At 41.1% G+C, this 13,150-nt stretch overlaps 1 protein-coding gene across 5 annotated transcripts in view; it reads right to left on the reverse strand.

Moving 5' to 3' along the window:
- The window catches only part of CACNB2 (calcium voltage-gated channel auxiliary subunit beta 2), a 416,180-nt gene continuing 403,030 nt past the window's right edge, over positions 1–13,150 (reverse strand). For all 5 annotated transcript variants that reach the window (XM_036842143.1, XM_036842140.1, XM_036842141.1 and 2 more), the window contains 4 exons: positions 5,889–6,040; positions 4,358–4,453; positions 3,098–3,283; positions 1–1,735 (listed from right to left, as the gene is read on the reverse strand). In XM_036842143.1, the coding sequence (XP_036698038.1) occupies positions 1,265–1,735; positions 3,098–3,283; positions 4,358–4,453; positions 5,889–6,040 (905 nt within the window). In that variant the 3' untranslated portion in view covers positions 1–1,264. The remainder of the gene's footprint in view (positions 1,736–3,097; positions 3,284–4,357; positions 4,454–5,888; positions 6,041–13,150) is intronic.

Genomic DNA, 13,150 nt, shown 5'->3' on the forward strand with positions numbered 1-13,150 from the left:
GGTGAGGAGATGGGGGAGTCGGGAGCAACTGTGTAAACGCTTCTCCCTCAGACGAGAGGTCGTCGGACATTTCCAGTGAAACACTCAGTCAGAGTGGCCCGTACGGTCCCTCTCCAGGAGCCAGCGGGGGGCAGCTCTCCAGGGCGTCCCCTCTGGCGGTGAGCGCCCTCCTGGGCCCTGACGGCTCGGCCCCGGGCTGGCTGCCGCAGTCGTCAGCGTGCACGCCCGTCACTGGCTCGTGCGCACGCGGCTCCCAGCCCACAGTGCCGTGACCTGAGACACTGGCTATGCAGGATGAGGCTGTCACACTCATCAGTGTGAACTGCACGGAGCGGAGCAACCCTTGGAGTTTGGTTATATTTCCCAGAATTTATGGTCACAATGATTAACGTACAGGGATGGTGAAACATTCAGAAATCAAACCTTTTCAAGTCAGGCGGTCACACGTATTTACAGTATGTACAGACTCTCTACTAGAACGGGAACAGGTGTCTAGACGACGTTATTACAAATTTCCTGAAGGTGGGCATTTCTAGTCCCTGTAATTCAGAAAGCAAATCTGCTGGCTTGGCATTAAGACTCTAAAATAGTGTGATCAAACTGATTGATTGATATATATATATATATATATATATTATATATAATTATCATAAGAAGGTGTTTGCAGAAATAACATTTACAAACTGTCTATACAGTACACAATACTAGTACATAGAAAATAGATTCTGACTTTGATCCCCTTTGTGTAAGGCAAGACAATCTGTCCCCAAATTTAGTCAGTCAGCCAGAGGTACAAGCAAGAAACAGTGGTCCATGGATGAATATGCAAATCAGGTGCCTACATATTTCAAAATCGGGAGAATCAAGAAATTCCACGTTTTATGTGGGCCGATTGATTCTGGCCCGCTGGATACATCAACCACATTTTCGAAAACATCAGCTATGCTTCTTATAACCCTGATGCCACCTGGATGGCAACAGACGATATTGTTCAAGTGGCAGCGATCCTAGACAGTTTTCAAAGTCCAGTAGACAACCAGAGGACTGCAGCCTTTCCAGGCGAATTTATATAGCACTTACTTACAAAAGGAAAAAAAAAAAGTATATTCTCTATTTCATGCTGTTGCTATCCAAGCAACAGCAGTACAAAATATACAAGACAGATCACATATGATTGCAATGTAGACCCCCAAGATTGAGTTGGAGGGTGGTGGTATACAAGACTTGATCTACTTAAAAAACCAACGACACAAAAGGGCGAAAGTCACTGGCGGATGTAAACCTCCCTGTTCCAGTCCCCAGCCTCGTGCCGTCTCCTGGACACCCCTTCCCCCTCCCTGTCACAGTAGCGATCCTTGGATTTGTGGCGGCTCCACTGTTTGTCGCCCTCGTTGTGGTCCTGCTCTCGATCCGGGTCCCGCGAGCGGTGCCGGGACTCCCTGTGCCTGCGCTCCCCGCCCCCGTGGGGTTCCTCTCGGTGGCTGTGATCTCGGTGCGGGGCACAGTGGTCTGCGTGTTCGTGGGAATAATCTTCCTTGGGCTCCGCGTATGCGGAGTCGCGACTCTCCTGCGTTTCTGAATCCAAGGTCTCCTGCCTGGAGAGGCCTCGGCTGGCCCCGCTGCGATGGCTGTGGTGCTGGGGTTTCTTGACCGGGTCTGGGCAGGGTTCTTCTTCAGCTTGGGAGGCAGGACGGGCGGCAGCCGTGCGATCGGTCCTCGGATCCCCTCGAGAACCCTGGAGGCGAAGGAGCAGACACAGGTCTCAGCCAAGGTCGGGGTCTGGGGAGCTGTCACGAAGGCCAGTCCATAGAAGTCTAGTCCCTTTTCAAAGTCTCTAACGTGCTGAAATGAAATCTCACCTAGCTTGGTCGCTTAATTTGTTCGATAACATCCTGTAGCATTTATATTGTGTTGGACTTTCTGTTAATCTGTAAGCGCCTAGAACAGCACACAGAGTAACTTTATTTTTTTAAATGAATGAATGAAGGAGGGAGGGCATTCTTTTATATGTTCTCTTGTGGTTCAAATATAGATACAGGTGCCTGAGATCTGTCTACACATGGGTGGACACTTAACCACCTCTGCTCGAATACAGGTGGGAAGATTAAAAGTTCGTAGGATGTTGGCTTTAAGGGAAAAAAATGATAAAATGTCAAATGCTTAAGTAAGTGGCACTTAATATGAGACCAGCAGTGTTATCAGACAGTCGCGTATATTGACTGATTAAATACAACAACCCTGTAAGCCAATCTCATGAGAAAAGTCACATGACAGCCCCAGGAGGTAGGGTCATTGGTATTCCTGAGGCAAAGGGCAGGTAAGGATTTTATCCAAGGTTAAACCCCTGGGAAGGGGTGGAGAGGGAATTGAACCCAGGTAGTCTGAGTCCACAGTCTGTGCTGCCGGCCACATAGAAAGTTCCTCTATCCTGGCCCTACCAGAATATGGGGAGAGCGGATTTTACAGTTTATATACAGTAAGTCCCCTACATACAGACCTTCAGGTTGTGAACTTTCAAAGATGCAAACATAGCTTCGCATGTCGAATCACGTAAGTTAGATCATTTGTCTGGCGTACATTGTCATGTGCGTGCATCCTCTACAAGTGGTGCTTTTGTGTTCTTTACCGTATAGAGTACGGTAGTACAGTATCTTTATTTCAAGCCCAGGATGGTTGGAAGCGAGCGTAAAAGCAGTGGTGACCTAGCGGGTACTACTGTCCTTTTCAAGGGACTGTACTGTAAGGTTAAAAATGTTTTATCTTTTGTTTTTTCTGTATTATTTGTGTGCAAGGTAAGATAAACCTGTCACGCACGGTACAGTACTATATAGCCGATTGGGTTAGTGGGTAGCCTAGGCTAACTTTGCTGGGCTTAGGAACGCATTCTCGGAACGGAACTCGTTCGTATATGGGGGACTTACGGTACTTCACAGGATGCTGTTTACACTCCTCCTCTTACAGGCGCCTGGCTCACGCTGGAGACACTTAAGGGACTCGGTGTTCCACCTCATTCTGGACAGGGCTGCCCGACCGGCACGAGCACCGCCCCGGAGCCCGGGACCCCAGTGGCGCGAGCGGAGAAGGGAGCGCCCCTCACCTGTGAGCTGGGGACCAGAGCGGGGCTGATGGGCAGGGTCGAGGTGGCCAAGGTGCGGCTGAGGAGGGGGTTGGGGAGGCTGCTGCTGCCAGGGTGGGTGGCCTTCCAGTAGGCCTCCAGGTAGTCGGCAAGGTGCTCACAGGCGTCCTCGAGCTGGTTCTCGTCCAGAATCACATCGAACAGCTCCTGCAGGGGCAGACAGTGCAGGCGGCACGCTGACGGCAGCCAGGGCCCCCCGGCGCCTCCCCGCACGCGCGGAGCAAGGAGGGCGCCCGAGAGCTGCAGGCCGCGTCCCTGCCCGAGGCGACGGGCTCCTCCTCCCTCCTCGCCTGGGCGGGCCATCCGCTAAGGTCAGGTCATGCGCGTCTGGCCTCAGGTCGCTGTGGAGGACACGGCTGCTTCGCCGTGTGAATGACCAGGAAGTGAGCAGGTGTGATAACAGTTGTTAGGGCCACCAGAGAAAAGTGGCCCACACTGAAAAAAGGAACTGATCCTATGCTAGGGGAGAGACATAGAAAAGAAAATGAGACTATAAGCCAAACACGCAGTACAGGAAGAAGCCTGTCTTTGACAGAGACTATGAAAAGCTGACCCTTGGAAATGACTGAGGTGAGGTGAAGACGTGAGGAAGCCGAAGCCTCTAATGATTTGATGTGGTCCAGACCGCAAAACAGTTCAGAGTTCCTATAAATGTTAACGTACTCCCAGTAATTACACGTGGATCTGATCATAGTTCATAAGGCTTCTGAGATACCTTCATTTTAAAAAAGCCAGAAGCATACAGTCCCAAAGCGTGGTATGCAGAGCAAGGGATTCGAGGTAGGAATGTGTTCAGCGGTCAGAATCTGGTTACTGAGTGGTTTAGAAATGGTCTCAGATCAATTTCTTAGATGGTGATGAAGAGTCAGCAACTTGCTCCCTGACTAGAAGTGAATAATAAACCAGCCCCAAACAGAGCCGTCTTTTAAACCAAAGTTTTTAAACAACGATTGTGTTTCATTTAAGATAGTACTGAGGTGTTAGATTAACAAAGCGAGGTCACCACGGAACACACCGTAGCCGTTCGTAAGCCACGACCATGACCTAGACAAGTGCTTGTGCTCGTGGTAAGAGGTAGACTGTTCCCGTCTTTGGGAGGAAACCCACTGTTAATGGGCAGGGTTCTCTCCCTGGACAGGTGTTTACCTGTCCGTCTGGTTTTTGTTAACAGAATGTGGGTCTGAAGCCTTCAAGTGGATTATACTGCAGAGAGAGACTTACCGGAGGGCACTGAGCCAGCTTATCTGCTGCTACCATCTGAACATTGAGGTGTTTAGCTTGAGATTTCCCTCGAGATTTTATTAACCTTTGTAAAACCTGTGAAAGATGAGATTCTTAAACTGGGGTATCTGCACTCAGGTAAACAACAAGGTTCATTATTCATTCCTTTCTCTGGGGTCTTTTGCATACAGCACTAATGGTTTACAAATAGATTGAGCTAGAAAACAGAATCTTCAAGATGATCAGCAAAATTAACACGTTAACATAAATCTCAGTTGCAAGCTTCAAAAATCACCAGCATGGAGATTTTTATGAGTCTTGTCTTTTTTCAAGGCTAGCAGTTCTCAAACTTTGTCTCATGATTTATGTGTTTAAAACCTTTGGAGAACTCCCAAGAGCTTTTTATGTGAACTGTAATAGTTACATATTAGAAATTAAAACTGAAAAATTCATTTAAGAATGACCAGTAAACCTCTTATATGTTAACATGTCACACATTCTGATAAAAATAGCTAAATTATTTGCAGTTTTCTCTAATGCCTGGCTTCACAGAAGATAGCTGATGTTCCCTGCTTCTACATTTAATCTGCCACAGTATATTGTTTGAAACAGGCAAAGAAAATCCACTCCCCTATAGATACGTAATTCAGAAAAGGAGTATTTTAGTAGCCTTTTCAGATAATTGTGGATATCTTTCTTTGATACTACAGTAAACAAGTGGTAGCTTTTTAAAGACTAGCTCTCATGTGAAATCTAAACCCCTATCAATGAACTTTTCTTACTCTGTTACATTAAATTCCATTGATCTGTCCTGAAATTTGAAGGACATGTCAGTTGTTCTTTCCAATAAAAATGGTGTTCCAGGATGAAAGTGGCTACTTTGGTTTATGACTTGAAGAATCACACTGGTACCTGCCCTCAAGATAACAAACAGACTTCGAGTACGTGGCTAAAGAACTTGAAGTGTACTTCCCATTTCGTTACATAGAATATTAAAAAGGTTTGTACTGAAGAGTCAAAATTTAAGCATTTTTACTACTTCATTAGGACATTCTTAAGTGAAACTGGGTTGTGTGTGTTTTTTTTTTAACCTGGGAGTGCATGGGGAGGGAGAATGCCACAGCTGCTACTGCTACTGTGGTCTTGATTCCTGCTTAGACATCACCCACCACTGCTTCTGCACCATTGGTGCAAAGGTCAAACCAGTGAAAAAGGGGGAGGATGTCTGAGTATTAGATAATGCTTAGATAATAATCATGGAAATGGTTCTGACCTCATGGACCCTCTAAAAGTGTTTCAGAACCTCCCCCACCAGGAATCCATGGACCACACTTTGGGAATCACTCTCCTAAGCCATGAAAGTCATCATCGTGCTTGCTTATATGAATCTTAACAATTCTCGGCTACCACATCTCTCTTCAGACCCTTTGTGATGGATAAAGACACAGCCAGTTTATAATTGGAAAGCAGACTATAAATACACATTTTAGTAAAGTTCCATTACAGAGCAAACAGTAACAACCCTACTTACCTTAGGAGAAGAAATCTTGACATACACTATAATAGGGGCCAGAGAGGTTTTACTAAGTTGTGCTGGATGATTGATAGTATCTGCATCAAGGACCACCAGTTGCAGTGTTCTTGCAAGTTCAAAAATCCTTTCAATTTCACTCTGAACTTCTGCTGTAAAAGGTTAAGCAGAGTTTGATTACTTGACGTACAGCATTTTTAGACCAGATTGAGACAAAGTAAAACGGTACTCAGGTAGGTGAGGTTGATGTCTACAGGTAAGAGAGCTGGTAACAGGTATCCTTTGGAGAGAGCCGTTCCTTCACAATACCTCTAGCATTTAGGGAATTCCTCTCTCAACCAGACATCTAACAAACACAATGTGAGAGTCAACGTTTCTGGCTCTCTGTGCTGACGTGGTTTTGGTGCTATAAAACTTCATTAAGTCATTTCACTAAAGTGTTGTGAAATAGAAACTTGAAGAGAGGTCTTCCCTGTGTTTGTTTCTGACCACTCTAGCCTAGCACCCATCACCAGCCTTCCTGTCACGCTTATCTGTGTTTATATGCCACCTATTGGTACGCCTTCTGGAGATGATTGATAGAGTCTAGAGTTGCTTATTACCAAGCTGAACTACAACAGAAAACTGGAGAGATTTTAAGAGTGTCTACAACAAACTTGTCCAAAAACATGCTTCTCATATTTCCCACCAACAACAGAACAGCCCTGTAACATTCATGCTTTAAAAGGGCGGTTATCTGTTAGAGACAGCATTACAGAAATACAAACTATATAAACATCCAAAAATCTACGTGAATGCCAAAGAAATTTTATGCATTTCATCTGCTTCTCCATTTCTGTACCACTGCTGTCCAGTATGGTAGCCACAACCCTCATATGCCTGTGGAGCACCTGAAACAGCACTCGTGAATGAATGAATAAATCTTTGAAATTTAATTTAAATAAGTTAAATAGCCAGAAACTACTTTACTAGACATCATAGGTCTATAAAGCATAACATGTATTTTACAGTGCCCACTGCAGTCATGAAGGGCCAATTCCATGAGATTCCTAGACCTACAGAATACCATTTCATTCCTCTTATGCATTTGCATCCATGCAGAAGATGCCTGGAGATAATTTTAACTAGTACATTATTCCAGAAAAGGCAAGTCACTACTGTCTGCCTCACAGTATGTTATGACTAGAGTCCTTTCATTCAACCTGGCTGTCTTTAAAATCAGGGCCCAAACCACTTGAGTTACTGGCTTTAAAATAATATTTGGTCACATTACCACCCATGACATAGTTTTGCTAAAAAAAAAAAAACCCATTGAGCTTCTGGAGCTATCAGTTTATAAGAAATACAGGGAACAGACAATTATATATAAACTACGCCAGTGTAATGCAGTTAGCAAAATTCACTCTCTGAAAACCCTGCAGAATAAGTGACCCAGTTTCTTCAAAAAATTACAAGGAAATAAAAAAGATATATTGAAAACTAGATTAAGAGATTTAAGGACCTAGGAAACATTTGCAATGTATGGACTTTATTTGGATCCTGATTCAAACAAATAGTAATTTATATATTTGTAATGCATAAAGTGAATATAATGCATATAAGTGAATAAAATGTTTATATATAGAATACTTATATATATAAAATGTATGTGGGTATATGTATAATACATGACAGTTGGGAAATGATGCATGACTGAGTGGCAACCTGATGATATTAGGGATGTACTGTTAAGGTCTATCGATAATGGAATTATGGTTTAAATAAAAAGGGTCTCCAATGTTTAGAAATACATACTGAAACATTTACAGATAACATCATATGATGTCTGGGATTAGCTTCAAAATAATTCAGAGACAGGAGAGGAAGGCAGGGGGAAGACTGGAAATGAAACCAGACTGGCCATGAACAGATGATAGTTGAAACTAGGTGATGAGTACCTGAGGTTTCCTAGAACATTCTTTACTTCATATATATTGGAATTCCCTTAAACAACAGTTTTAGAAATAAAAGTGGCCTTTTGATCATTTCTTTCACAATAGAGTTCTAAAACATTACTGACACTCTTATTTGCTCTCTTTTCTCGTGCTCTTTAAAATTTTATTCCAATATAACCTTGCTTCTTTGTGCCCTAAAAATGTTTTCACAGCCACTGACCCCCAACAGTCAAGTTCTGATCTAAGTTAGTATTTATTGTAAGCATTAAGAAATTTGATTAGTCCACAGCCAACACCACACTCAATGGAAATGCTGAAAGCTTTTCCTCTAAGATCAGGAACGACACAGGGATGCCCACTCTCACCACTTCTTTCAACATAGTATTGAAAGTCCTAGCCAGAGCAGTTTGGCAAGAAACAAATAAAAGGCATATAAATTGGAAAGGAAGTAAAACTCTCACTGTTTGTAGATGACATGATAGTATATGCAGAAAACTCTTAAAGATTCCACCAAAAGACCGTTAGAACTAATAAACGAATTCAGTAAAGTTGCAGGATACAAAATTAGCTTACAAAAATCTGTTGCGTTCCTATACACTAATAATGAACTATCAGAAAGAGGAAGTAAAACAATCCCATTTACAGTTGCATCAAAAAGAATACCTAGGAATAAATAAAACCAAGGAGGTGAAAGACCTGTACTCTGAAAACTGTAAGACACTGATGAAAGAAACTGAAGACACAAATAAATAGATATTCCATGCTCATGGATTGGAAGAATTATATTGTCAAAATGTCCATACTACCCAAGTGATCCACAGATTTATTGCAATCCCTATCGAAAATCTAATGGCATTTTTCACAGATACAGAACAATCCTAAAATTTGTATGGAATCACAAAAGACCCCAAACAGCCAAAGCAATCTTGAGAAAGAACAAAGCTGGAGGAATCATGCTTCCTGACTTCAAACTATATCACAAAACTATAATAAAATAGTATGGTACTGGCGTTAAAAACAGATCCATAGACCAGTGGAACAGACTAGAAGAGCCCAGAAGTAAACCCATGCGTATATGGTCAATTAATTTATGACAAAGGAGCCAAGAACATACAGTGGGGAAAAGGACAGTCTCTTCAATAATTGTGCTGGGTGAAAACGACAGCCATGTGCGTAAGAGTGAAACTGGACCACTATCTTACACCATACACGAAAATCAGCTCAAAATGGATTAAAGGCTTAAATGTATATCCCGAAACCATAAAACTAGAAAAAAACAAAGGTGGTAAGTTCCTTGACATTTGTCTTGGCAATGCTGTTTTGGATTTGACACCAAAAGCAAACACAAGAAAACCCAAAGTAAACAAGTGAGACTACATCAAACTAAAAAGCTTCTGCACAGCAAAGGAAACCATCAACAAAATGAAAAGGCAACCTGCCAAATGGGAGAAAATATTTGCAAATCATATATACAGGCATACATCAGAGATATTGCAGGTTTGGTTCCAGACTACCACAATAAAGCAAGTCACATGAACTTTTTGGTTTCCCAGTGCATATAAAAGTTATGTTTACACTAAATTGTAGTTTATTAAGTGTGCAAAAGCATTATGTCTTATAAAATCCATGTACATAATTAAAAAATACTTGATTGCTAAAAAATGCTAACCATCATCTGACCCTTCAGAGAGTCATAGTAGTAATGAAGATCACTGATCACAGATCACCATAGCAAATATAATGAAAAAGTTTGAAATATTGTGAGAATAACCAGAATGTAACACAAAAACACGAAGCGAGCAATGTTAGAAAAATGGTGCCAATAGACTTGCTCAAGGCCAGGGTTGCCACAAACCTTCAATTTGTGAAAAACACAATATCTGCAAAGTGCAATAAAGTGAAAAAGCACAGTAAAATGAGGCATGCTTGTATAGGATGAGTTAATTTCCAAAATATATAAAGAACTCTTACAGCTTAATAGCAAAAACCAAACAGTCCAATTAACAAATGGGAAGAAGACCTGAATAGACATTTTTCCAAAGACGACATACAGATGGCCGACAGGTATATGAAAAGGCGCTCAACATCCCTAACCATCAGGGAAATGTAAATCAAAACCCCAATGAGATATCACCTCACACCTGTTAGGATGGCTATCATCAAAAAGATAATAAGTGCTGTGGTGATAATGTGGAGAAAAGGAAACCCTCCTGGCACTGTTGGTGGGAATGTGAACTGGTGCTGTCACTATGGAAAATGATATGGAGGTTCCTCCAAAAATTAAAAATAGAGCTACCATGTGATCCAGTGATAGAATCTTGACTGAAATGTGGAATTGGAGGGAAAAAAAAAGCATAGGTAAAAAGAACAGATTGGGGGTAGCCAGAGGTGGGAAGTGGGGGGTGGGTGAGGGTGGTCAAAAGTACAAGTAAGTCCCACGGATGTGACGCACAGCGTGGTGACTGTAGTTACTAATACTGTATATTTGAAAGTTGCTAGGAGAGTGGATCTTAGGAGTTCTCCTCACAAGAAAACTCGTAACTGTTTGTACATAAACTTGTAACTAGACTTTCTGTGATCATAACACAATATATACATGGGTCAAGTCATGTTGTATACCTGAAATAATCTAATGGTATATGTCAGGAATGTCTCAATAAAAAGAAATTTGATCACAAAGATTTTCATCCATGTACTCAGTTAAATAACAGTTAATCACACAGAGTCCCACACCTTAAAAAAACTTCATTTTTCTTAGCGGTTTCAGTACTATGAAAAAAAAAGATTATAAATGTAGTACTTGTTCATTGCATAAAATCTGAATAACAGATAAACATAAAAGAAAATAATCCATTATCGTATTATGTATCCAAAAATTACTATCAACATATGTCAATTTCTTAATATATGTATCATGTATATATGTGTATATATATGCATATATTTATATCTTCTAGTATTCTTACATACACAAATATCTTAACACTTTTTAAATTAAGGGGGGAAATGAGATATTCATTAAAAAATTTAAAGGAGATTTTTTTCAGAATCCCAGTGCAACATATTAGTAAGTAAACCTTAAAATAAGATGACCAATGAATTATGAAGAAATACTTTTAACTTCCAAGTAAAAATGATGCTTCAAAAAGAAATGTACCCGTACTAGTGGTTTTTCTTTGACAGAGTACATCACGCTTAGAATTTATTTCAAAAAAGAAATGTCAAAGACAGCTGATGTTCATTTCTGAAACTGAAAAGCCTTATTCACCTGTCCAAATCCCAATCACTTAACAGCCATTGAATTAAAACTGGTGCTGATACTATGGAAAACAGTATGTAGGTTCCTCAAAAAGCTAAAAACAGAGTTGCCATATGATCCTGCAGTCCAACTCCTGGGGATATACACAGACAAAACTATAATTCAAAAAGAGACATGCGCCTCTATGTACATAGCAGCACTACTCACAATAGCCAAGACATGAAAACAACCTAAATGCCCATCGACAGATGAATGGCTAAAGAAGATGTGGCACATATATACAATGGAATATTACTCAGCCATAAAAAAGAATGAAATAATGCCATTTGCAGTAACATGGATAGACCTAGAGATGATCATACTAAGTGAAGTAAGTCAGAAAGAGAAAGACAAATACCATATGATATCACTTACATGTGGAATCTAAAATATGACACAAATGAACTTTTCTAGGAAGCAAATGGACTCACAGAACAGACTTGCGGTTGCCAAGGGGGAGGGTGGTGGGGGAGAGAAGGACTGGGAGTTTGGGATGAGCAGAGGCAAACTAGTATATATGGGATGGATAAACAACAAGGTCCTCCCGTATAGCACAGGGAACTGTATTCAATATCTTGTGATAAACCATAATGGAAAAGAATATTAAAAAATGTACATATATGTATAACTGAATCACTTTGCTGTACAGCAGAAATTAACACAACATTGTTAAATCAACTGTACTTCAACTAAAAAAAAAAACTCAGCTCAGAAACAATCATGTTTTCTGGAAGATGAGAAAGAAGGGAAGTGCGTTCGTTTGGAAAGACATTTCTATAATTGAACAATACTGTAAAAACAGGCGGTTGTTACACTTTGTAGCTAGCGTTGGACGACATCCAAGCGGTCGGTCGAGAATTAATAAGACTTGCGATGGCTCTGGTATCAGTGATGTAATGGTAATTCCAACGCCATTTCATAATCACTAAGCACAGAATTCTACTTTTGACAAGTTCCTTACTTATCCTAAAAAACGAAATCTGTAAAGTCCCCTCTAAGCCTCTTTTCCTTTCCCCAGGCCCAGGGAGGTCTGCCTCTGGGCACCCAGTCCCAGGCACCAAAGTGGCTTCCTCACTTCATAGAGTGTGTGATCCTTGGGTGACAGGCTTCATTGCTTGGAGCCCCCTAAGTGTTCTTTTTTGGAAAATGGAAATGAGGACTAAGTGAACCAACGTGCAAAGCATTTATTGTGGTGCCTGGCCCAGAGTAAATACTTAATAAATGTCAAGTATTGCTTTGTGCCTACCTCTGTTAACATTTATTGCATTGTATTTTGATGATATGATTGAAAACTTTTCCAACAGGCAGTGAACTGATAGAACACTGGCAACAGTACATAATTACTTCCATTCCTTCCCTCAGTACAGTGTTTGGTACATGCTTGGCACTCAAAAACTGTGTTGAAAGAATGAGTTAAAAAGGCAAAGAAAAAATATAATCATTTAATATATATATAATGTAACATATTTTTTTTTGCCTTTTTAATTGACTATATACGTATTAGGTAGAAGCTGCTGTTGTAGAAAAAAATTCATTAAATAAATCTTCAAAAACATGAATAATGAATTTGACTGCCAAAATATATTTAGATGAAGAACTCCCTTTGGGTAGAAATATTGCTATAGCTGGGCCATTGGAGCAATCTTGTGGAATAAAAAGCGCTAATTTATTAAGACAGACATGGCTACGCTGGTAATGGATAGGTCACGAGGAGGGAAGAAATGAGATTCAGAAGATCAATAGTCCCGTAAATTCCACATCGATTCGCAAGGCTAGTTTTAGAGTCTATCATCCGCCCTTCATTCTCCATAAATTATTTTTTCCTCTTCCTCAGAGAAGGCAGAGATGTAATTAGCATCACGACACTGCTCAATGGACAAAATCCTGGAGTGGTTGGTAGTCGGGACACCCAGGGTCTAGCCTTAGCTTTATTCATTAGTAGGTGCCTTACCCACACTACACAGATCCCTTCACTTCCTATGGCTCTCAGATCCTTCACTGAACAGGGATGGGCTTGAACCAGATCGGTA

The sequence above is a fragment of the Balaenoptera musculus genome, chromosome 2, assembly GCF_009873245.2.
Source record: "Balaenoptera musculus isolate JJ_BM4_2016_0621 chromosome 2, mBalMus1.pri.v3, whole genome shotgun sequence".
Taxonomy (NCBI): domain Eukaryota; kingdom Metazoa; phylum Chordata; class Mammalia; order Artiodactyla; family Balaenopteridae; genus Balaenoptera; species Balaenoptera musculus.